Below are 27101 nucleotides of genomic sequence, written 5' to 3'. Positions count from 1 at the left end.
CCCTTGATTGGCTGTGATGGGCTGGGCACATCATCCACATGACTGACATGAGACTCACTAAGCAAGTCCTTCCAGCCTTGAAACGGCAGGCAATTCCCAGGTAGTCAGAAGAAGCACTTCATTGATATTCTCAAGGCCTTGCTGGTGGAGTGTGGCATTCCAACAGATAACTGGGAATCACTGGCCTAAGACCATCCAAACTGGAAGAGGAGCATCCAGGAAGACATAGGCACCTCGAGACTTGCCATCAAGAAAAAGCGAAAGCCAGGCGCAAACAGTGAAAGGAGTGCACTGCCACATCAATACCTTCCCCCACCCCACTTCACTCTTTTCCCATGACCACAGTCTGCCCAGAGTGTAACAAAGCCTGCGGAAGCTGCATCAGTCGGTACAGTCACCTAAGGACTTTGCCTGAGAATGAAGAGAGTCATCCTCGTCTGCGAGGGACCATTCATAATAGCTGTGGAATATGCTTGCAGGGCAGTTCAGAACCAGGGACCATAAGTGCAAGATTGATAAATTGAATTAAAAAAAATGTGAGAAGAACATCTTTAACCGGAAGGTGGTTACCTAGATTGTGGAATTTGTTGCTACATTAAATAATTCAAGCATAGATGTTTTTCAAGAAGAGATAGATAAATACGTGTGAAAGAAAAGATTAGAAGAATACACACGAAAGTGATAAAATATTTAAATTATTTCTTCGCTCCATTGTACATACATCTAGTATTTCAGTTCTCTTTAAAACTAAATGTACCCATGCCAGACATAATACTAACGGAAAATTGGAGTGACGAATTAGAGATAGCTATCTCCAGTTGTCTCATAACATTTTATACAAAAAATTCTTGTAGTTTCAGCAGTCTGATTGCAATAGTTCAGTTTGGTTTCTTGTCGATAAGTGCCCAGACACACCCAGTGCTGAGAACACTATCAGTTGAAATGAGCTTGCAAGGTAGTACTGTCTGTAAAACCAATTGCCTTGAGTTCTCTCCCTGCAGTCCCTCAAATGCCTGGACAGTGGTGGTATTTTGAGGCAGAGCTGGGGTGTCACCTCTGACAGGTCCATCTGAAGACAGAATCCATGAGCTTCGAATTGAAATGATATAATTAGCCACTTCACATACTCTTTACATTTAGTTTGCATCTAATGTTCTAACAAAAGGAAGTGGAGAATCTTGGCAAGATTAAACTGAGCAGTTAAGCATAAAAAAGTGCAACAAAAAAATTCTTGTGTTCACATTGCACTGGTTTCTATGGTAAGTATTCACGAGAATCATAGCCTTTTGAGATGATGTTGACAGAGGTAATAGGTGAATATATCATTTTGTATTCAGCAAAGTGACAATGCGCATTTAGCAGCTTATACCGTGGTTATTAGGTAGGTTGGTGAAATCATTAGTGAAGAGTAGATCCAAGGTGGCTAAAGTAATGGACAAAGAATGTCCATTGATGTTGATAATGTGAATCTTCAAGAGGTATTTGATAAAGCTACCACAAGTTATCCAAACCTTGTGGAATTGAAAATACATTACAAGTCTGGTTCGGAAATTGGCTGAGCAACAGGACGTGTGGAGTTAGAGTAATGGGCAGGATTCCTATTAGCAGGATTTAACTAGTGGATGCCCTGTAAAGCTTTCAAGACCTTAACAATTCATTAGCAACTTAGATGATGAGATAAAAAGCCACATTTCCAAGTTTGATAATGACACAGATAGGTGGCATTTTAGGTAATATAAAATTGCACGGAAATGCTGATAATTTAAGTGAATGGGCAAAACTGTGGCATTTTAATGTGTGTAACTGTGAGTTCATTCATCTCAGATGTAAAGGGGATAAATAGTTGAAGTTAAAAGAGATTTTGGAGTGCAAATACATGTATGAAAATGAAATTGGGAGCTGGATTAGGTCTTCTGAGCATGCTCAATGATTCAAGATCTGATCTATTTCACTCCACCTTCCTGCACTGTATCCCTGTCCCTTATATATTTGTGTTAGACATGTTAGGGAGGTCATGTTGGAGCTATACAGAACTTTGGTCAGGCCACAGCTGGAGTCCTGTGTGCAGTTCTGGTCACCACACAGGGGAAGAATGTGATTGCACTGGAGAGGGTACAGAGGAGATTCACCGGTAATTTGATTTGATGGAAGAGTTTAGCTATGAAGAGACTGGATAAGCTCAGGTCATTTTCTTTTGAGTAAACTGAGGGAGGACCTGATAGAGGTGTATGAGATTATAAGGGGCACAGATAGGGTGTATAGAAACAGCTTAGTTGAAGAATTAATGAAAGAGGGTATTCTTTTAAATTTAAAGGGAGGAGGTTTAGAGGGGATGTGAAGAAATATATTTTCACCCAGAGCATGACAGAAGTCTGGGAGGGTAGTTGAGGCAGGAAACCTCACAACCCTTAAAACATAGTTGGATGAGCACTTGAAATGCCATAACATTCAAGCCTATGGGCCTATTGAGGGAAAGTGGTTTACTGTAAGTAATAGCATATTTTTGGCAGTACTGACTTGATGGGTCAAAGGACCTCTTCTGTACTGTATAATTTTATGATTCTGTGGTGTTTCCATTGTGAGTCTACATATCACTGTGCCAGGGACCATCTGAGAATCAGATATTAAGTATTTGAAATAACTTAAAACATGGCTCACAAATGGGTGTATAAGACTGACCAGCAAGAAAATATTGTGTTAATCACCAAAGACTTAACCCATCTCATCTTAGTTGCTGATTCATTTCATTCTGTCATTTAAAATAGTGTCTGTAACTCAGCTGCACATGGGTGTGATTGGCTGAAACATTCTTTAAAACCCTGGACAAAGAAGATGAAAAGTAGTCAAAGGATGTGAAAGCCCTGCTTGTTTCGATTTGGTGGGTGGGCGAAGGTTGGGGTGGGGGGTTGGGGAAGGGATTAGAGTTACCACCTTTAAAGAGAATGGTTCTCTCCTGTGAAATTGCGGGGCTGCATTAATTCCAGCATGACATGCCAAAATTGCTGAGTATATCTTCTGAAAAAATGAAAATGCTGTTCAGACATGGAGATTAATAAAGTATTTGGTAGAGCAGTAAACCTACAGGACTTGGACATTATTATATTCTGTTGAGGCAACTGGGAATTTCTCACCAATCAGGGGAAAAATATCCGTTGGCTAGAATCATACCTGGCACATAGGAAGATAGCTATGGTATTGGAGTTCAGTCATCTCAGCTCCAGGACATCTCTGCAGGAGATCCTCAGGGTAGTATCTTAGGCCCAACCATCTTCAACTGCTTCATCAGTGACCTTCCCTCCACCATAAGGTCAGGAGTGGGGATGTTTGCTGATGATTGCACAATGTTCAGCACTCCTCAAATACTGAAGAAGTCCATGTTCAACAGAATCTGACCAATCTCCAGGCTTGGGCTGACAACTCGTAAGTAACATTTGCATCACACAAATGCCAGGCAACGATCATCTCCAATAAGGGACAACCTAACCACAAAGGCTTGACATTCAAAAGGTATTATCACCACTGAATTCCCCTACTATCAACATGTAGGGGAACTCATCGTCATCATGGGAGGTTATCATTGACCTGAAACTGAACTGGACTCACCATACAAATACAATGGCTACAAGAGCAGGTCAGAGGCTAGGAATACAGCAAAGAGTAACTCATGTCCTGACTCCCCAGTGTTTATCCACCATCTATAAGGCACAAATCAGGAGTACAATGGAATATTCCCCGCTTGCTTAGATGGCTGCAGCTCCAACAACATGTTAGAACCTTGACACCACCCAAAACAAAGCAGCCTGCTCAATTGGCACCACACATCCACTCCCTTCACGACTGATGCTCAGTACACAGTATGCAACTATCTATAAGATGCACTGCAGATATTCACCAAAGATCCTTAGACTTAACACCTTCCAAATGCACACTCACTTTCATTTAGAAGTACAAAGGCAGCAGATAAACAGGAACACCACCATCTACAAGCTCCCCTCCAAGCTATTCACCACCCTGACTTGGAAATATGTCACTGTTCCTTCACTGTCACTGGGTCAAAATCCTAGAATTCCTCTGTAAGTGTAATATGGGCTGCATCAGTTCAAGAAAGCAGCTCACCACTTCTCAAGTAAACTAGGGATGAACAATAAATGCTGGCTAGGAAACGACACCTGTCCCAAGAGTGAATCAAAAAAAGAGATCCAAAGAGTTATTAATTGCTGCAGATTGGAGCCTGGCTGATAAGAAGATGATTAAATAGAAATAGAAAATGCCTGAATAATTTACTCATCCTTTGTCACAAAAAAATAAAATTGTTGTTAAAGAATGCCAAAGTTATGGATAAAGAATACAAACCCTGTGAAGAACAGGTCACAACTCAATGTGACATATGCATTAAATACTGTAAGACACCACTATTCCCAGTTGTTAGTGGTCCTTCAGCCTGGCAATTTAGTGAAATAGTAGGCATGGATCTGAAGATTGGAATGTCTACCACATTTAACTGATATGGAGACCAGGGTTATCCACAGGATAAATAATAAGGATAGTCTGTAGTGGACAAAGTCATAGAAATTAAGGTCAGCACAGGCTTGGGGTCACCAACAAAACTGTCAATGGATAATGGAGGTGAATTTGTAAATATGATTTATGGGACACGTGTCAGAACTTTAATATTATAGTCATGCATACTGCTGCAGAGAGCTCATCCAGCAATGGCTCGTGTGAAAGAAACCATGCAACAATTGATGAAATGCTGTAAGAAATACTGGCAGGATCACAGAATTAATGAAGTGCTACAGTACAGAAGGCTGCAATTCAATCCATGTCTGTACTGGTTCTCTGAACGAGCATTGTGACATTCTCCTGTCTTTTCATAAGTAGTAGGAGCAGAAGTAGATAATTCAGCACATTAAGGCTGCTCTGCCATTTAACACGATCATGGCTGATTTCATCTTCCTCAAGTCACTTTCCTGCCTGCATTACACTTCAACCCATTACGAAATAAAAATGTCTATCGCCTCCTTAAATTTACTCAATGCCCCAGTATCCACCATACTCTAGGGTGAATACCGGAGATTCACAACCTTTTAAGAGAAGCAATTTCTCCTCCTCTCCATTTTAAATCTGCCACACTCATCCTAAAACCTATTCCATATTCTTGCTCATTGTTTCTATTTAAATAATCACCTGACATTTCTTGAATGGCTCCTTTGAGCTCCACCTCTTCATACTTCCAGGTAGTGCATTCCAGATCCAAACCATTCATTGCTTTAAAAAAAAAGGTTTTCCTCCTATCACATTAAAATTATGCCCTCTTATTTTGTTCCTTTTGCAGGTAGAAACAATTTCTCCTTATCTACTTCACACACCTCCCCATAATCCTAAAATCTCTATCTAATCTCCTTTTAGCCTTCTTCTCTCTAAAAAGAACAGTCCTATTTCTCAAATCTTTCCTGATTATTGAAGGTTCTCATCCCTTTATCTATTCTTCCAAACTGCTTCAATGCATTCTCATCCTTCCTATAATGTGGAGCCCAGAGCTGTACACAACATTCTCACTGCATTCTAACAAGTGCCTTATACAATTTCAGCATCACAGTCTTTCTCTATGCCCCTATTAATAAAGCCCAGGATACCATAAGCTTTATTAACTACTTTCCCCACCTGTCCTACCAACCTCAATATGTGCACATATACAACCAGGTCCCTCTGCTCATGCACTGCCTTTAGAATTGTATACCTTGTTATATTTGGAGATGCCTGTGCTGGACTGGGATGTACGAAGTTAAAAATCACAAAAGCAGGTTATAGTCCACCAGGTTTATTTGGAAGCACTAGCTTTCAGAGCGCTGCTCCTTCATCAGGAGGAGCAGCACTCCAAAAGCGAGTGCTTCCAAATAAACTTGTTGGACTATAACCTGGTGTTGTGTGATTTTTAACTTATGTTATATTGTCTTTCAATGTTCTTCCAACCAATGTGTATCACCTCACACTTCTCTGCATTGATTCTATCTGCCGACTCCTCTATGTCCTCTTGAAGTTATACATGATACTCCTCACATTTACAGTGTTTCCAAGTTTCATAACATCCACAAACTCGGAAATTGTCCTCTGAATACCAAAATCATTAATAAATTTCAGGAAAAGCAATGGTCCCAATAGTAACCTCTGGGGAAGTACACAACAAACCTTCCTCTAGCCTGAAAAATATCCATTGCCATTACTGTTTCCAATCACTTGAACAATTTTCTATCCATGTTGTAACTGACCTTTGTATACTATGTACTACATTTTTTCTCACAAGTCTGGACTTATGGTTGAAATACAATGGTCAAAGAGCATTGACAACAGTGTATCTTGATGGTTCACAAAGAGACAATTCTGTTTCTTACATTTAAAATAAAACTTAATACTTATTAAACTCTTCAGGAAACATGCTCTTGAAATAGTGTTTAGTATTTATTTGAACAGTGTTAGATTCTGCGTACCTCTTGTCTGTCCTCTGCTGTAATGTCAAACCTAGGTTTGGTTATTAAGAGAAACTAAGTCAGCTGGAAACTTATGACTCAAAAGATATTAACTATTGCAAAAAAAAACCCTCCTGGTTAGACATAGAATCGTTTGTGTCATCTCTGCATACCTCAAAGGCATAAAAACAAAATTGGCATGTGATGGGGAATCAATTAATCAGCTCCAGTTTCTTTCTTCATCAAGAAATTCACCAGGCTGTGGGATCAATGGATTTCTGAGCTTAAAATTTATTTGCTCATAGCCTGGATATAGCACTGACTCCCAAGAAGGTGATACCTTTTACTTTAAGCCAGATAGGTGGGACTAGTTTAGTTTGGGATCATGGTCAGTATAGATTGGTTGAAGTCTGCTTCTGTGCTGTATACCACTATACTTCTAAAACAGAATATACAATAACATTCCTTCATGTGCCCTCTACACAGTGGGAAATGAGCAGTGCATTTGGGTAAAGGTATGAAACTGTCTTTACATATACACACACTCAAGACACCCACATGCACAGACTCACTTGGTCTCTCTCTCTCACACACACACACAATGTGGGATGAATTTGTACTTGCAGAATAACATGTTTACTTTGCTCAAAAAAATGCATAAATACACATAAGATTCTGTAAATCCCACTTTAGAAATAGAAATAGTCTGACCTAACATTGGGACACTGACAGACTTTAACTTCACACCTTGCAATGAGCTGAGATGGCACCTATTGTTAAAAGCTATCTTGAGAATGTAACTTTAAAGAAGTTCTGGGACTTACATATGAAGGAACCGAAACTAACATGATTATTCTAAAAGATGAAAGACTTAAGCTAAATTTGTTTAATATTACATTCCATGACACTGCAATCCTGTGCCTTATGATTTTGCTCCACAACCACCTGATGAAACAGCAGCGCTTCGAAAGCTAGTGCCCCAAATAAACCTGTTGGACCATAACCTGGTGTTGTGTGATTTTTAACTTGGTTCACTCCGGTCCAACACTGGTCCTTCCAATGAGTAGCCTAAATATAACTTGTGCTTTAATCGCAAAACCCAATACTTGAAGCAGAGGACGGGTTATAATCCCAGCCAGACTGTGGTTCAAACACACGACAAACATTAAACTCAAGATCCAGTGACACAGCTACCAGATTCCAGGAATATTAGACTTAAGTGTGGAATACCCTAAAGAAACCAAAGAAGACTGTAAAGGCCAAACATTTTTTGTGTCCGAGGTAACATACTGATATTGGTAGAGTCAATTTTATTCTCATAAGCTCAAAGCTATAACCCGTGTATGAACAATCCCAGGGTTGAAAATGAAATAGATGCTGTTAAGTATTTTGATACCAGATCTCATGAGTGAGTAAGGCTTGCATTCTTCAACTTGTATTTTAATCTTATCTGAAGAAGGTCATTAATTTAAAATGATGTAGTCTCAAATAGTTTGAGATCAACAAAAAGAATTTATGTTTCGTGATCACATATTCAAAAAGACCTCCTAAAAAATATTGTTTATACATTTTAACCACTAGAACATTTAAGCTTTTGTCTTTTGCAATAAAAATTAGTCTAAACTACAAGTTTAGTCTTTTAAGATTCATGCCATTTGGATCCAGAGACTATTCTGATAACCTGCAAGTAAGCTCATAACAAGCTAAAGATTGCCTTGGAAACTTGCAGCTTAAATCATTACATGTGGAAGAATCATAAAATAATGCAACATAGAGGCTATTTGGCCCATCAGACCTGTCATGGATAGATTTAACCTTTTAGATATCATTAGGTTTTTAAACCAAGAATTTAGGGCTGCGCTCTCATTAGAGGGATATGACTGGTGGTGGTTTAACCTGGGGGGGGTGGTCACCGTGCTCCAGGTGAGGTGAGAGAAAGAGGGTCCTTCACGGTAACCTCAGCCAGTGCAAAATGGAACCCACAATGCTGGCCCACATTGTGTTGCAAACCAGCCAAGTGAGCTGAGATCAATTAGTTGTGAGGCAGTGATGCCAACAGTATGGGTTCAATTCCCCACACAGGCTGAAATTTCCACAACGGACCTCACTGTCACTCCCTATCACCCTTACTCCCTCACTTGACTCCACCACTGTCATGCTCACTCCCTCTCCATTTCACTTACCCCATCATAGTCACACTCACTACCTACTTTCACGCTCTCACTCAGGGTCACAGCCACTTCCTCAAAGTCTCTCCCTCTTACTCTCACCATCACAAAACCTTCCTCACAGTCACACTCACTCTTCACTGTCATTCTTCTTTTCCCAAACTCTCCCATCACCTGAGACAGAGTCATTTCTCTCTGATGAGAGAGAGCAGCCCTCTGGTCTGCTAGGACTATGGTGACTTTACCTTTACCAAGAACATATTGCTGAGGCAGTTTCGTGGCTCAATGCTTACGATTTATATGCTTTACTCAGGTACTAATCAAACTTAACGCTGGAGACTGTAACTCATTCTCCTTTGGACTAGGAGAAAAAAGGCAAGCATTATGTAAGATGGAGTGAGGAATACAGTAGAGCAGTGAGATATTTGAGGGTGAGGAAAGAAACTTCCTTCAGCTGTGAATGCAAAATAGGGCTCTTCAGCTGTTAGGCGAGACTGACCCGGAATAACAACCTGATTGTGAACTATGCTGTTTACTCCATTCACCTTTTATTGAAGAAAAAGTGTCTTAACATTCAAATCATCACAAACCACCTACAATCCAAAAAAGATGGATTTCTGCCTGGCTCCATTCACCTTCCCATGGGCAGGAATCCCACACATGTTGATCTCTGGTTTCTAAATGTCGGAGGAAAATGGAGTAGTGTGAACAAAAACTCATGTATTTCTGAACAGATTGAAACACTGATCATTTTGTAGGCAGTACACTGAAGTTCCATCAATAAGCACAAAATTAATCTTTTGATCACACAGAATGCTGTGAGAAGTGATGAAAAATATAGCTTCAGTTATAGGTCACCACAAAATGTTATCGAGACAAGAATATTTTTACATGAACAGTAAAATTCATGGACCATGAGTATTCAGGGAGCTGACACTGCACTTCACGATTTCTGAACACTGGTCGATGTTCTTTTTGACTCTGTAGAAGCTTTCAATGTATTGAGAACGACTGAGTAGCTCCACAAAGTCCTCGTCATGAGTGATCACCAGGAGCTGGAAGTTTCGTTGATTTGAGCGACACTTTATTATTCTGCAAAACAGTGGCATTTTATAAATAAATAAAAGACAGAGGGGCTCATCAGTTAATACATGTTACCTTCCACTACTTCTTCCTTGCAAGGACAGGAAAAGCTCAACTCAGAAGAAGCGGTCTCAAATCTCGGTTGTGTGCACTCAGGTTCGACTGTCTACCTGAGTAGACAATGGACATTAGCATTTCACTGCAGCACTAAGTAACTGCTGCACTGTCTGAGCTGCCACCTTTCATACAGGAGGTCAATGCTGCTCCTGATCCTATTTTCAGATGGATACAAAAGATTCCCAGCCACTATTTCAAAAACAGATTCCAGGCTTCTCACTTGATCTTATCACCAATATCACAAGAACAGGTCAAATGCAAAATTCTGCAGACCTGACATAAAAACAAATTGCTGGCAAAACTCTGTAGGTCTTGCAGCATCGGTGAAGACAGAAGGAGAGTTAACATTTCAGGGTTCTGAAGACCATATTGGATGCCAAAAGATTAACAGGTTGTTATTTGGTCACACCTTGAATATACCTTCCTAGGCTGTCAGGTCCTGCAGTGAGACTTGAATACAGAGTTTCTGGCTCAGAGGTAGGGAAGTTACCCACTGGGCCATGAAACCTGCTCATAAAACAGTCTATCTGACCATTTGTTATCAGTAAAATGTTAGCTTCCAGGTTCGCTACAAAAATCAACACTGCAATTCATTAGTTGGAAAGAAATTTAGGGCGTCCTGAACCCATGGAGGTGCATTCTAAACAGTCATTATTAATTTTTGTTCCGTACTCAGTGAAGATAAATTTTAAGAGTAGAACAGTTTGCATAGCTTTCAGCAAGGGGATGAAGAACAACAACATAATGTAACTGAACTGAAATGTAAACTCAGGACATCTCATTAGTCATTCATAACTTCAATGCAGCTTTTTGGTGGCTGAAACTTGCTGTTCAAAATTTATTTTGCTACTATAGCCATTGTTGCAGAGGCACCACAGTGATTGGCTGGCACCATGGCAACTGATGTGGGTTTCCTTATCTCTGGTACACAATTACCAGCTTTGTACAGAAGCGAGTTATTTATTGAGCAGTTGATGAGGCAGAAGTAGCATTTAGGAGGATGCCTGAATTGTAGGATACATTACAGTCACAAAACCAAAACACACATTGATCAAGATTGCAGAGTAGAGCAAACTAAGTCAGGGAGTAGAATTGAAGGAGGCAAAACCACAATGTGAAAACTGCAGATGGAATTTAATGCAGACCAGCACAAGGAATTGCACAGGGCAAGGAAGAAAAGGCATCACAGCCCACAGATCATGTTCAACACAGCATCGATCTGGATAAGTTCGAGGGATTTCAGACTTGATGCAAAGCACCATTTTCTTTATTCTTTCATGGTACGAGGACGTTGCTGGTAAGGCCAACATTTGTTATCCGTCACTAATTGCCCTTGAACTTAGTGGCTTGCCAGGCCATTTCAGAAGGCAGTTAAGAGTTAGTGGGGAGGCAATGGCCTCATGATATTCTCACTCGACTGTTAATCCAGAGACCCAGGCAATGATGTGGGGACCTGGGTACAAATCCTGCACGTCAGATGGTGGAATTTGAATTCAATAAATATTCGGAATTAAGAATCTAATGATGGCCATGAATCCACGGCCGATTGTTGGAAAAACCAATCTGGTTCACAAATACCCTTTGGAGAAGGAATCTGGCCATCCTGAACTGATCTGGGCTATATGTTACTCCAGACCACACAGCAATGTGGTTAACCTTTCACGGCCCTCTGTAATTAGTAAATGTTAGCCTAGTCTGCGACACCCCGATCCTGTGAATGAATTAAAAAAAAGTTGATGTGGACTGGTGAACTAGATTTTGTTTTTAAAATGACAATCAATGATGATTCCCTGGTCACCATGACTGAGATGGGCCTTGTCTTCTAGGTTTACTCATTGAAATCGCATTTTACAAATGCCATCATAGCATTTAAACCCATGCCCTCAGAGAAATTATGCTGCCCTCTGGATTACTAGTTTAACGACATGACTACTATGCCACCATCTCCCCATTGAAAGCCAATGCAATGTTACTTTTGACAGTTCTATACAGTTGAAGACAGAAGCATTCTAAACATATTGTATGGTGTGCTGATTAGACTGCACATCCTGAAGTTAGTGTCCACAATAAGCAGGGAGGACACAATGGAAACACTTAGGTTCTGGAGATAGTTTAGCAAAAGTGTGGCCTCAGTTGTTAAGAAGCCTAATTGAAAGATCAAAGGATATTCAACCTTCGAGAGGAGGCTTCTCAAGTGATTCATGAAGTTCGTAAGAGGCAACATTTGAAGAACATACTATTTTTTCCACTACTTGATTTCCTGCATTTTGCTCTAGGACCCTCCCATTTGTAATTTCAATGAGCAATACAACAACAAACAATTGCTGCCTCTCAAAGTTCCAGCTCTTCTGCCACCATGACTGAAAATTTGCCACTTTTACCATTGGCTCATTCCCAAGAGCATGTGACCATTCGCAAGAAGACACTGACAAACACCCCGAAGACTCTAATGACACTGCTACAAAATAAATTTGAAGAACTGCGGTTGCTGAAAATCAGAAACAAAACCAGGGAATTACTGGGAAACCTCAGCATCTGTGAAGAGAAAGCAGAGTTAACATTTAGGGTCCAGTGACCCTTCTTCAGAACTGGTACCCTCAGTATGTACATATCACATACAATATATGCTAACTAGTCTTCAGTGGCATTTTTAATGGAACAAAATTGTCCTAGGCACTTTCAGAACAGCCACACAAGGTGGTATTGAGAAAGATGATCAGCAGCTTTTCCAAAGAGACAGATTTACAGAGGGAATTTAGAAGAGGAGAGAGCAGGACGAAGACGCAATTCAGTGATCTCAAAGCATTTCAGGGCTAGAAGAAATTACAGCTACCACGAGGAGTGAGACAACAGGCGAATTTGAAGATAATAATATGAAGTACAAACAAATACATGTACCCCACATGCAAAGTTTTCTCACGTCAAAGGTTATATTTGTAAAATTAATTTTAAATTGTGAAGGAACAAGGTGATAAAAGATTCAAACAAAAACAGAAATTGCTGGAGAAACTCAGCAGATCTGGTTGCACCTGTCGAAAGCAAGCAGAATTAACAGAGTTCTGTGACCCTTCTTCAGAACAAGCTAAAATTTCAAACATGAGTTCAGAAGAATGAGTGAGAATCTCTCAGAAATCTTCAAAATTCTAACACAACTAGACAGGGTAGACATAGGAAGGACATTCCTGATGACCAAAGAGTCTAGAACCGGGGTTATAAGATAAAGGATAGGCGATTTAAGATTGAGATGAGGAAAAGTTTCTTCACAAAGACTGGTGAGCCTGTGGAATTCTCGAACACAGAACGCAATTGAGGCCAAAACATGGAATGTTTTCAAGGGGGAATTAGATATAATTCTTAATAAAAAGGGATCAAAGACTACAGGGAGAAAGTAGGACTAGGGTAATGAGATGTATGAAGGGCTTCATTCCTGATGAGGGGCTTTTGCCCAAAACGTTGATTCTCCTGCTCCTCAGATGCTGTCTGACCTGCTGTGCTTTTCTAGCACCACTCTAATCTTGACTCTAATCTCCAGCATCTGCAGTACCCCACCTCCGCCTAGTAAGCTGGATGATCAGCCATGGTCATATTGAAAGGTGGGACAGACTTGAAGGACCAAATAGCCTACTCCTGTTCCAATTTTCTATGTTTTTACATTGTGGATGAATGACCATGCCTGTTCTAATGCAACTTATGACAAATTCTACCATATATGACCATGGCTCAACTTTAAACTGGCTGTTTATGAATTAATTCAGTGAACGAATGGAAGAATTCTCCCAGTATACTGAGTAGTGGCCACCATCCCTCTCCTCTGATGACAGACACCTTCACAGTTTAGAATTAATGTCAGCAATGCAATATGTTCAGAAGGTACATCTCAAATTGCGGATTAGAAAATATGAGGATAGTGAGACAGCCAATAAAATTGTGCTTAAAAGTCTGAATGACCTTTTGAGGACCTTTAAAATGAGTAATAAAAATGTGTTCAATCTTCTAAATCATAAAAGTACATTCATTAGTATTAGTACAATTGTCGAATATCCTGAATTCAGACTGAATTTTCATTTTGCTTAGGTTAATCTAACCACCAGAGTTTGAAATAAATTGCACAATGCAAGACACCTGCAAAATGAGAAAAATAATACTGCCCATGACCAAAGATGTAATTTGCTGTCAGAGTGCAAATGTGCATCTTGTAAAGAGTTCCTTTTTTATTGAATGATTATTCTTTGTAAACTAGTTTAATTAATTTGGTCAGTTCTGGATGAAACAGCACTGATATAAAATATATCGACCTGATCTGAAGATAAATGGAACCAAACATTGGACACCACACTAGACATGTACTCTTACCAGGATGGGTAGATGGGAAGATACATACTATTTTAAGAATGAAACTAGAAGCAGGAATAGGCCGCTGTTCAACATGATCACAGTCGATTCTCTATCTCAACAGAACATTCCCACTCTATTTCCAGGTCTCTTGATGGCTTTAATATCTACAGATTTATCAATCTCTTTCTTGAACATACTCAGTAACAAGCCCTAATAGCCTTCTCTAGTATCCAAATTCACAAGTTCACTATTGTTTATTATTCATATGTGGCATGGGTGTCACTGGCTGGCCAGCATTTATTGCCCATCTCTATTCCCTTCAGAAGATGATGGTGAGCTGCCTTCTTGAATTGTTGCTGTAGGCTAACCCACAATGCTCTTAGACTGGGAATTCCAGGATTTTGACACAATGAAAGTGAAGGAACAATGATACGTTTCTAAGTTAGGATGGTGAGTGGCTTGGAGGTGAACTTGTGGTTGGTGGTCTTCCCATCCATCTGCTGTCCTTGTCCTTCTCAATGGAAGTGGTCACAGGTTTAGAAGATGCTGTAAAAGGATCTTGGGTGAACTTCTGCAGTGCATCTTGTAGATAGCACAAGCTGCTGTTACTGAGTGTCTGCGATGGAGGGAGTGGATGCTTGTGGATGTGACGTCAATCAAGTAGACTGCTTGGTCCTGGATGGTGTCAAGTTTCTTGAGTGCTGTTAAGGCTGCACTCATCCAGACAAGTGGGAAGTATTCCATTCACTCCTGCCTTGTCCACATGGTGGACAGGCTTTGGGGAGTCAGGTGTGTTACTTAGCTACTAGCCTCTGACTTGTAGCCAGTGTATTGATATGGCATGTCCAGTTGAGCTTCTGGTCATGGTAACCTAAGGATGTTAATAGTGGGGGATTCAGTGATGGCAATACTGTTGAATGTCATGGGGGCGGTGATTATTGGAGATGATTGTTGCCTGACATTTGTGTGGTGCAAAAGTTACTTGCCATTTGTCAGATCTTGTTGCATTTGAACATGGACTGCTTCAATATGAGAAGTCATGAATGGTGCTGAACATTATGCAATTGTTGGCGCCCACTTCTGACCTTATGCTGGACAGAAAGTCATTGATGAAGCAGCTGATGGTTGGGCATAGAATGCTACCCTCAGGAACACCTGCAGAGACACCTAGAGCTGAGATGATTGACCTTCAACAACCACAGTCATCTTTCTATGTGTCAGGTACACCAATGAGCAGAGACTTTATCCTCGGATATCTATTGATTCCAGTTCTGCCTCAATTCCTTGATGCCACACTCAGTTGAATGCAGCTTTGACATCAAGGGCTGTCACTCTCATCTCACTTCTGGTCAATCCAGTTTTATGTCAAGACTTTGTAGTGGTTGATATAACCGAGTGGCTCACTGGACAATTTCAGACAGTAGTTGAGAATCAACCAAATTGTTGTGGGTCTGGCGTCACGTGTAGGCTGGACTAGGTGAGGATAGCAGATTTCGTTCCTTGAAATGAGCCAGATTAGTTTTTCAATGGTTTCATAGCGCTCAGTAGATTCTTAATTCTAGATTTTTAAAAATTGAATTAAAACTTTGGAATTTGAATTCAATAAAAGCCATGATGGGATTCGAAACTAATGTTCGAGAAACCCAGGTGAGTTTCTAGGTTAATAGTCTGGTGTTAGAGGCTGATGGCCTCCCTTTTGAGTGCAGAATTATTTCTTTGTCTCAGTTGTAAATGGCCTACCCCATTTCCCATATCCTGAGACAGTGATCCCTGGTTCTAGACTCCCCAACAAGGGGAAAGATCCCCCTCTGCAGCTTGTCTTTTGAGACATTTTATAATTTCATACATTTCCATCAGATCCCTTCTCATTCTTTTACATTCTAGTGAATACAGGGCTGGTTGAACCATCTGTCCTCTTATGAGATTCCTGCTACCCCAGACACCAGCCGAGTGAACCTCTACTGCACTCCCTCTCACTGAAGAAGAATAGCCTCTCATTGGCAGAGTGGCCACAAATGCACACCATACTCCAGGTGTGGTCTCACCATGGCCCTGTACAACTGCAGTAAGGCATCCCTGCTCGGGCACTTGAATCCTCTCGATAACGAGGCCAACATGCAATCCAACTTTCTGATTGCTTACTGCGGATATCTGTCTTTTATTGTCTAGTATTTCAAAGACACCATTACACACGGACATTTCCCAATATAACACCATTTAAATAATACTCTGTATTTCTGTTTTTCGCACTGAAGTGTACGACTTTACATTTATTCATATTATATTGCATCTGACGTGTTTGTTCACACAATCAATTTGTCGAAATCACCTTAAAGCCTCTCAGCATCCTTCTCATGACCTCATTGAGCTTCGTGTCATCAGCAATGTAGGAAATGTTTAATTTTATTCCGTCACCAAGTAATCTCCCTCGTTCATATATATTGTGAATAGCCTCCCTGAATATTATCTTATCAACTAGATAATCCAAGTTTCTTTACAAGCATCCTTCACACATGTTACAATCAAACTGGCACAACTTAGTAAGGGGAAATGTGCTCGAATTCAATCTAATCAGCAGCTGTTTGGTAAAAATCTCATTGTAAATCTTGCACGTCAATAATGAATAAACTAGATTAATCTTTGAGAGAAATACATCTTATTATGGATGTACTGGTTCTGAAGAAAGTAAAACATAGCTCCCAAGAGCGATACCTGGACTTCAGAAGTTGAGGAGACATTATACAAACTAGGCCTGTTTTCTCTAGAATTTAGAAGGTTAAAAGGTAATCTGACTGAAATCTTCAAGATATTAACAAGAAAATAAAGAGAAACTATTCCTATCGGCTGGGGATTCTGGAATTAAAGGGCATAGTCTGAGAATTAGCGACAGGCCATTCAGTTGGGCTGTAAGGAAGCATTTCTACACACAAAGGGTGGTAGAGGTTTGGAACTCTCTTTCACAAACAGGAACTGATGCTAGATCAGTTGTTAATTTTAAATCTGAGATAGACTCATTTTTGTTAAACAAACGTATCAAGGGATTAGGGCCAAAGGCAGTTATATAAAGTTAGGCCACAGATCAGCCGTGATCGCAGTGAATGGTGGAACTGGCTTGAGGGGCTGAATGGCCTGCTCCTGTTCTTATGCAAGGGGAATAAGCTGCTTCTGAATATCCCTGAAAGATGTCAGGAGCGTAGACGAAGTGAATGATCCATGTGGCTACAAATCTGCCGAAGATCTTTGCATCATCAGAAATAAATAGCTAGTTAGGGGAAGTGATTAAATCCTCTCATTTTGGAAATGGGCTTTGCCTGGAACTTGTGTGATGTGAGAACAGAAAACTGCCTGAGAAACTCAGCAGGTCTGGCTGTATCTGTACAGACAGAAACAACTTAATGCTTCAAGTCTAACGACTCTTCTTCAGAACTCTAATTCTGAAGAAACCATTGGACTCAATGGTTAACTTTGTTCCTCTCTCCACACATCTGATCGATTTCTCCAGTACTTTTCTGTTTTTATTTCACATTCCCAGCCTCCAGTGTTTTGCTTTCACTTGTCAGATGTGGGTTGGTCTCAATTGGGGCGTTTAGATCCAGCTCTGGGGTACCACAGTTTGGAAAAGATGTGAGAGAAAGAGAGTTTAGAAAGTCCCAGTGATCAACAACTTCAGTTGCACAGAAAGACTGGAGGAGCTTAGACAAGAGTACATTGAGATGAAGATTTTATCAATGTACTCAGATCATGAGGAGTCTGGACAGAGCAGAAAGGCAAAAGCTGTTCACATTGATAAAAGGATCAAGAATGAGGGAGCACAGATTTAAGGTAATGAACAAAACAAGCAATAGAACATAGATAGAACATAGAACAATACAGCACAGTCCAGGCCCTTCGGCCCACGATGTTGTGCCGAACATTTGTCCTAGCTTATGCATTCATCCATGTACCTATCCAATTGCCGCTTAAAGGTCACCAATGATTCTGACTCTGCCACTCCCACAGGCAGCGCATTCCATGCCCCCACCACTCTCTGGGTAAAGAACCTACCCCCTGACATCCCCCCTATACCTTCCACCCTTCACCTTAAATTTATGTCCCCTTGTAACACTCTGTTGTACCCGGGGAAAAAAAGTTTCTGACTGTCTACTCTATCTATTCCTCTGATCATCTTATAAGCCTCTATCAAGTCACCCCTCATGCTTCGCTGTTCCAATGAGAAAAGGCCTAGCACTCTCAACCTATCCTCGTACGACCTATTCTCCATTCCAGGCAACATCCTGGTAAATCTTCTCTGCACCCTCTCCAAAGCTTCTACATCTTTCCTAAAGTGAGGCGACCAGAACTGCACACAGTACTCCAAATAAAAACACTAAGAGAGACTTCTTCATATAGCCAATGCACTGCCTGAAATTGTGGTGGAGATAAGCTCAACTGAGGTACTCAAAAGGGAATTTGATTAGAAACAGAAAATCTCTGCAGGAGTAGGCCATCCGGCCCTTTCAGCCTGCACTGCTATTCAATATGATTATGGCTGATCAGGCAATCTCAGTGTCCCATTCCTTTTGTCTCCCCACACCCCTTGATCCCTGTAGCTGCAAGGGCCACGTCCAGCTTCCTTCTGGACATATCTAATGAACTGGCCCCAACAGCTTCCTGTGGGAGAGAATTCCACAGGTCCACAACTCAGAGTGAAGAAACTCTTCCTCATTGCAGTTCTGAATGGCTTAGCCCTCATTCTGAGACTACGATTATGATAAATGGATAGAGTTGGGGAGGGAGATGCTCACTTGGAGAGTTTGCAAATATAGCAATCCAAATGGCCTTCTGCTGTGCTGGAAGAATGCTGTGATCTTGAATGGGTGAGATGAAGGACGCCAGCTTAAGAGGCATCAGAATTGCTGTGCTGGGAGGGCACTATGACATAGATGAGGGTTTTCAGCAGCGGACAGACCGGGGTATGATAGTGAATGATGCTGTGAAAGTGGAATTGGGCAGCCTCAGTGCAATAAAACAGGGCAAGCAATCGAAATCTCAGTACAGGGTCACCGTCTGGTTTAACCTGACAGTGCCCAGGGGAAGGGATAGAATTGCTGGCAAGGGTATTGTCCGACATTCTAAGATAATGACACTCATCTTATCAACGATTAGTCAGAGGAAATTGCAGTTCACCCAAAATTGGATGTCTGGTAAGCAACCTGAGAAGGTAGAGATAATGGGGGACTGTAAGAGTGGTTTCGAAGACTGGTTCACATGAAATTTGAAAATAAAAAAAAGATGTAAACATCCAAACTGAAAGTGTCAGTTTTGGCTCAGTGGTCCTGCTTCTGAACCCAAAGATCTTGGGTTCAAGTCTCATGTTAGAACTTTCAGCACACAATGTCAAAAGACACTTCAGTGGAGTCCTGGGCAATGTGGCTGAGTACTGGGTGATGCAGTTACACATTTAATTAGCATGTGGAAGGAAAGATAATGAATTGACGAAGTGATATGCAAGTTCAAGATGATACAGAGTGCCTCATGTCCCTGCAAATTAAATTTTTCCAAGAGGTCACAGAATTTGGTAAACTTACTCGACCAGGGCGTGAGCCAAGGATTCAATGTTCTCTCGGTCTAAGTTTGTGGTTGGTTCATCCAGTGCAAGGATTCCACAATTCAGGCAGAAGGTCTCAGCCAGAGCCAGACGGATAATGAGTGAAGCAAGGACCTGAAACGGCGTATGACAAGAGATCATTAAATAGACCAGCACAGAGATGATGGGCTGAACAGTTTCCTACGAATGCCTTTAACTATCTGATTTGGTGCAAAACTATCAGCAATTTACATTAAACTTGTACTACTGGATAAACTAATCTTACAATGATATTAATGAATACGTAACGCCATTAGTAAGTCAGAAAATAGGAACATAAGAACAGGAGCAGACCATTCAGCCCTTCAAGCCTATTCCACTATTTAATGACATCATGGCTGATCTGTTGGTCTAACTGCATATATCTGCCTTTGGCTTATATCCCTCAATACCTTTGCTAAAGAAAAAGAAAAAAATCTCAGATTTACAATTCAGATTTGAAGATCCAGCTTCCATTGCCATTTGTGGAAGAGAGTTCCAAACACATACCATCCTGGAGAAACCCAGTAGATATGATAGTATCTACAGACAGAGAAAAAGAGCTAATGTTCTGAACCAGTCTAACTCTTTGGAAGATTCTTCTTTCAACCTTCCATCATCTGTAGTATTTTACTTTTGCATTATTAGTTGGGGTTGAAGTAGCTTGTGTTTTTGAAAGATTTACTGTCTAGTCTCTACAATGAAGTAACCACCATATGGATGTTAGTTGTGGGTTACTGGGTACTCACATTGGAATTCCCTTACTTGCTTCACTGTGTCTCTCTACAGCTGATGGACTGCAGTGATTTAAGGTGCCAACTCAACAACACCTTCTCTAGGGCAATTAGGGATGAGCAATAAATATTGGGATGCTCACATCCCAAGAAACATTTTTAAAATGACTGTAAGTGAGACACTATGGTATCAAATCCTACTCAACACTTTTCTCTCAGCTTGATTGGGTATAAACACTGGCATGAACCTGTTGGCCAGGGTGCTTTACACACTTTACAATATCTATTAACTACTTAATCAAAATTAACTTCAGCAAGGTGATTGCGACAAGAAATGAATATTTCACCTTCGTTTATTTCTCGTTTTTTTAAGCATTTTGATTCTAATAATTACAATAAGCAACTTAACACTTCATTAAGCTAGTTTTCTGAACACTTTTAATTCATTCCTTGTTAATGGTGTCAATCCAGTTATTAGAGCAATGCCATTATCAGTTTGACACATCATATTCAGCCCTAAATCTCTATTCTGTAGAACTTGTAGCAATACATGGCTGTTGTAGCTTCAGCCAATTTGATCTGAACGTACCTTCAGCAAAACAGACAAGAATAGAAACTGAAAATCTGAACAGCAATTTTGTTAACTTCAAACTAAAGTTTAATTATTAAATAAGAAATACAGCACAGGAAACATAGCAATAAGTGAGTCCGTCACTTTAATAAATTTCTGTATTCTTGCTTCTCAAAGGAAGTATTTGAGAAATGCCAGTCTGGGTTTAAAAGAAGCTAAATATTGGCCTGTTAACCCCTGGTTTCTGGGGAGTTTAAAAACAATTCTTTCTGGGGAATGAGTGTTTTAGGAGCAGGGTATTTGTTGCCCATCCTTTGAACATAGTGTTCAGTCATTTCAGAGGACAGTTGTGAGTCAACCAAATTACTGTGGATCTGGCGTCACCCATAGACCAGATCAGTTCAAGATGGCAGATACCCTTCTTAAAAGGGCAGAAGTGAACCGGACTGCTTTTTATGATTATCAATCACAATTTGACTACTGAGGGACCAACATTCTTGTGGGACGGTTTGCAAGTGCTGTTGGGAGGAGTTTAAACTAGTTCAGCAGGGGAAGGGGACACAGTGTGTTAGTTCAATAGAGACACAGCATACCTCAGAAAAGGAAGCTTAAAAATGTGTTGCTGGAAAAGCGCAGCAGGTCAGGCAGCATCAAAGGAACGGAGAATCGTCGTTTCAGGCATTAGCCCTTCTTCTCCTGTTCCTTTGATGCTGCCTGACCTGCTGCGCGTTTCCAGCAACACTTTTTTAAGCTCTGATCTCCAGCATCTGCAGTTCTCACTTTTTCCTCAGAAAAGGAACCCAGGCACAGGGAGAACAGACATTGAGTCTCAAGCAAGTAAGGTGAGACTAGATGGTCTCTATTTTCGTGACAGGCGTATTATAGGTAAAACAGATGAGTTAAGGGTGTGGTTGACTCGAGGGATTGCAATGTCGTTGCCATCACAGTGATGTGGTTGACGGAGGGACAGGATTGGCAAATCAACATGCCAGGGTGTGGAATCTTCAGGCAAGACAGGAAAGTGTGTAAAAGTGGAGCTGGTGTTATCTGATGAATGAAGGGGTCAGTTACTGCAGTGAGGAGAACATATATTTTGAAAAGGGTAGCAAATGTTAAAAGGGGACAGTCATACTGATAGGAGTGTACTATAGGCCACAAGCAGTGGGCAATAGAGCAGCAGATGTGTTGACAATTCACTGAGGTGTATAATTGATTAACTGTATTAGGGGATTTCAATTATCAACATTAATTGGGATAATCATAGTGTAAAGGGTTTAGAAGGGGCAAATTACTTGAAATATATATAGGACAGCTTTTTATATCAACACGTGGAAGATCCTAACAAGGATCTATGGTGCAGGGCTGTACTTAATTCTGGGGAATAAAGCTGAACAAGTGTTCGAGGTGGCAGAGGGAGCATTTTAATTATAGTGACCACAACACCATAGATTTTAACTTTGTTCTGGAAAAGGAAAGAAATGGTCTGCCAAAATGCTTTTTGGATTGGTGGTGGGGTGGGAGTTAAAATAATGATATGGAGGTGCTGATTTTGAAGTGGGGTGGACAAAGTCAGAAGTCACATGTTACTTCACGGACAAAGGAACAGCGCTCCGAAAGCTTATATTTCAAATGAGCCTGTTGGTCTATAAGCTGCTGTTGTGTGACTTCTGACTTCATCCACCCCACTCCAAAATCAGCACCTCCATATCATTATTAAAACAAGGAAGGATCTGGCCAAAGGTGACGAGGAACAGCTACTTGTGGGTAAGTCTACTGCAGAACAGTGAAAGATATTTGAAAAGAAATTGCGGGGGTTGTGGGGGCGAGTGGAGTGGCAAGTATAGACCCAACATATTCCCTTTAGGGTGAAATATAGGAGTAACAAGCCAAGAGAGGCCTGGATGTCAAGGAATATACAGAACTAAAAGAAAAAAAGAGAGCAAATCATGGAAAGCCCCAGTGGAGTACAGAAAGTCCAGGAGGGTCTTCAGAACATAAGACCATGGCTGTTCATTTTGTGAACTCAGCCTCCACTTATCCGCCCGCTCACCATAACCCTTAATTCCTTTACTATTCAAATATCTATCGTTGCCCTTAAAAACATTCAATGAGGTCACCTGAACTGCTTTCAAGGGGCAGGGAATTCCAAAGATTCACAACTTTGGTTAAAGGCATTTCTCCTCAATTCAATCAGAAATCTGCACCCCTTATTTTGAGGTGATGCCCTCTAGTTCTAGTTTCACCTGCCAGTGGAAACAGCCTCCCTGCTTCCATCTTATCTAATCCTTTTATAATTTTATATGTTTCCACAAGATCCCCCTCATTCTTCTAAATTCCAATCAATCAGTGTAGTCCCAGTCTACTCAATCTCTCCTTAAAAGCCAATCTTCTCAACTTCGGAATCAACCTAGTGAACCTCCCTCTGCATCCACTCCAGTGCCACTACTTCTTTTCTCGAATGAGGAGACCAAAACTATTCACACCACTCCAGGTGTGGCCTCACCAGCACCCTACACAGCTGCAGCACACCCTCCCTGTTTTTAAACTCAATCCCTCCAGCAATGAAGGACAATATCCTTTTACCATCCTAATTACCTGCTGCACCTGCAAGCCAACATTTTGTAATTCAATCACGAGAATAGCAATTAGGAGATCAAAAAGGGGACATGAAAAAAAAAAATCACTGGCAGGCAAGATTAGGAGGAATCCTGAGGTATTCTACAAGTATCATAAGGGGAAAGGAATAGCCAGAGAAAGAATAGGGCCGAAACTGTCATTGCCGAAAAACCCATTGGGGTGAATAATTTCCTTCGGTAAAGAAATCTGTCATCCTCACCCTAGTCTGGCCCACACGTGACTCCAGACACAAGTTATGTGGACGACTTGCAAGCGATTCAGATGTATCAATAGCTACAAAATCTCAGAAATGAAACTGAAAGGATCATCTGGTATCAACCCAGACACTGGAACAAACAACGGCAGAAACAGCCTTGTTGACACTGAGAAATTATCCTTACTAGTATCTGAGGGGTAGTGCCAAAATTTGAACCATGATGGATAAATATATGGATAATAATGGAATAGTGAAGGTTAGATAGGCTTCAGATCGGTTTCACAGATCAGTGCTACATCGAGGGCCGAAGGGCCTGTATTGTTCTATGTTTTATATGTGGGGGTGCTGGTGTTGGACTGGGGTGGATGAAGTTTTAAAAAAAAAAGAAATCGCACAATACTAGGTTATAGTTCACCAGGTTTATTTACAAATAAACCTGGTGGACGATGATTAGATTAGATTCCCTACTGTGTGGAATCTGGCCCTTCAGCCCAACAAGTCCACACAGACCCTCCGAAGAGTAACCCACCCAGTCCCATTTCTCTCTGACTCATGTACCCAACACTACGGGCAATTTAGCATGGCCAATTCACCTGACTTGCACATCTTTGGACTGTGGGAGGAAACCCACGCAGACACGGGGAGAATGTGCAAACTCTGCACAGACAGTTCCCCAAGGTTGGAATTGAATGTGTGTGTGTGTTTGGGGGGGCTTGCAGCATTTCATGAAGGCAGCTCACCACTTCCTTCTCAAGGGCAACTAGGGAGAGGACATAAATGCTGGCCAGCCAGTAACACTTACATTCCACAAGTGGAAAAAGTTCACAGCTTGTCTTTTTGTCTGATTAAAGAAAATGCACAGATTGGTGAAAGGAGAGAATCTAGACCATTTCAAAATGATATTTTAAAACAAAAATAGATAAGAAGCTAGCGAATAAGGAAGAAAGACCACTTGAAAGAAACAAATGTTGTTGGAAAGATGATAGCAGTAGTATTAAAAAGAAAGATAGCTGGGAAGAAACTGATGCTCACAACAAAGATATAACTTGGGGTTCGATTCCACCCTCGGGCAACTGTCAGTATGCAGTTGCACATGCTCCCCTTGTCTGCACAGGTTTCCTCTGGGTGCTCCAGTTTCTTCCCACAGTCCAAAGATATGCAGGTTTGGTGGATTGGCCATGCTAAATTGTCCATACTGTCCTGAGATGTGCAGGCTACATGGGCTAGCCATGGGAAATACAGGTTACAGAGCGAGGGTAAAAAGGTAGGTCTGGGCGGGATGTTATTCTGAGGGTCCGTGTGAACTCGATGGGCCGAATGGCCTACTCCCACACTGTAGGGATGCTATGATTGTATCTTATGAATTTTTAAAAAGTGCAAGACAAAAATCAGAACATCTTCACTGCACTTTTGACAGAAAACTTGTTTAGCTAATCCATCAGGTATTGCCCATTCAACACCTCAGATGGGAAACATGAGATTATTGACCTTTGTTTCACAGAGTGACCTACATGTTCTCAAGTACCTGTAACACAAAGATGCAGTAATACAGACAAAAATCAATGACATACCTTTTGTCCAGCGCTGTACCTTCCTCTCATGTCCAGTGCTGTGTCTCCCTTCACCATTACTACACGGTAATTATAATTCCTCCTTTTGTCACTGGCTGACACATTTTCATCAGCATCAGAACGGATCTCAATATATTCAATATCTATTGAAAGAAAGCCCAAATCTGGCCTTGGTTACCCAAAGAAAAGTCAAAGATCACATTGTGTCCTTACTATTCAAAGCAGTGTGAGAGACACCGTGGTTAAGGACCATAATTGTAAAATGTGGAGAGAAAAATATGAATTATTCTTTGAAAATTGTGTTACATTAAAGTACTGCTCGTTTATAAAATATTTAGTCCCGGTATCTAAAGCTGATCAAATTAGTGTATTAAATCTATGTTAAGTGAAAGCTCTGCATTTATATTGCAGCTAATTATTTATAACTGTGATGGCTCAAGATGGCAGATGACTATGACCACCTTCTCAAGCAAAATGATTAATTTGCAATAAATCCTGTTCTTGCCAGTGCCCACTTCTGGTTTGTTGAGGATCAGTTGAGATTAAGAATGGCAGCTGGTATAGCAGGAAACAGATGATGTGTAATCAGTGAATGTAAGAGGGTCATGATAGAACCTTCTGGTTTTGAAGAGTAGCTCATGTGCTGCCTGAAAAAGGAGCAAGACAACTTTGCTAACTCTTAGAAGGAAGGTGCATCATATCTACTGCCCATCAGGCACTTGAGAGAACACTGGCAAATTGCCCTCCCTACTGAGGGCCTCATGACAAGATGTCTTGCTGGCCAATCAAGACATGGGCAGCTTTAACCCATGGAGAAAAGGAAGCTGCTGTCTTTGACTCTGCAGTGAAACACACTTAAAGGATGAAGGAGATATATGTCCCCTCATCAGTTGCTTTAAGCTCTGCTTCTGACCCATAAACTGCGAACCAGTCACTCTGAACCTCTTGGAAGTAAGTCAAAATTCCTGGATACGGAAAGGTCTAGGAGCAACAAGTCCAACCAAGCATGAAGACCATCTCGGCAAATCATGTAAACAGTGACCTTGAACTTCCCAGTTTTCCCCTTCACTCATCACAACAATTTTGTTTTGTCTGTTTATGCGTGATAGCAGGGAGTAGTTTGATAAGGGGGCTAGAATATCAAGTAGAGTAATATGTTGACTAATATATTTACTGTGGAAAAGGATATGGAAGATATAGGCTGTCGGGAAATAGATGGTGACATCTTGCAAAATGTCCAGATTACAGAAGAGGAAGTGCTGGATGTCTTGGAACGGTTAAAAGTGGATAAATCTCCAGGACCTGATCAGACGCGAGAACTCTGTAGGAAGCTAGAGAAGTGATTGCTGGGCCTCTTGCTGAGATATTTGTATCATCGATAGTCACAGGTGAGGTGCCGGAAGACTGGAGGTTGGCAAACGTGGTGCCACTGTTTAAGAAGGGCGGTAAAGATAAGCCAGGGAACTATAGACCGGTGAGCCTGACCTCGGTGGTGGGCAAGTTGTTGGAGGGAATCCTGAGGGACAAGATGTACATGTATTTGGAAAGGCAAGGACTGATACAGGATAGTCAACATGGCTTTGTGCATGAGAAATCATGTCTCACAAACTTGATTGA

General features: G+C 41.0%; 1 protein-coding gene across 6 annotated transcripts in view; it reads right to left on the bottom strand.

Moving 5' to 3' along the window:
* rad50 (RAD50 homolog, double strand break repair protein) overlaps window positions 1-27101 on the bottom strand; it is a 216201-nt gene that overhangs the window by 56009 nt on the left and 133091 nt on the right. For 4 of the 6 annotated variants that reach the window (XM_043703202.1, XM_043703203.1, XM_043703201.1 and 1 more), the window contains exons 24-26: window positions 25485-25627; window positions 19738-19871; window positions 864-1089 (exon numbers count right to left, since the gene is read on the bottom strand). In XM_043703202.1, coding sequence (XP_043559137.1) covers window positions 879-1089; window positions 19738-19871; window positions 25485-25627 — 488 coding nt within the window. In that variant the 3' untranslated portion in view covers window positions 864-878. Of the gene's footprint in view, window positions 1-863; window positions 1090-9164; window positions 9728-19737; window positions 19872-25484; window positions 25628-27101 lie in introns of those variants that run through there. The other 2 variants (XM_043703200.1, XR_006313549.1) reach the window with 2 other exon arrangements.

This window comes from Chiloscyllium plagiosum, chromosome 14 (assembly GCF_004010195.1).
Source record: "Chiloscyllium plagiosum isolate BGI_BamShark_2017 chromosome 14, ASM401019v2, whole genome shotgun sequence".
NCBI lineage: Eukaryota > Metazoa > Chordata > Chondrichthyes > Orectolobiformes > Hemiscylliidae > Chiloscyllium > Chiloscyllium plagiosum.
The sequence above is the reverse complement of the archived record's forward strand: the minus strand, read 5'-3'. Positions and strand labels throughout refer to the sequence as shown.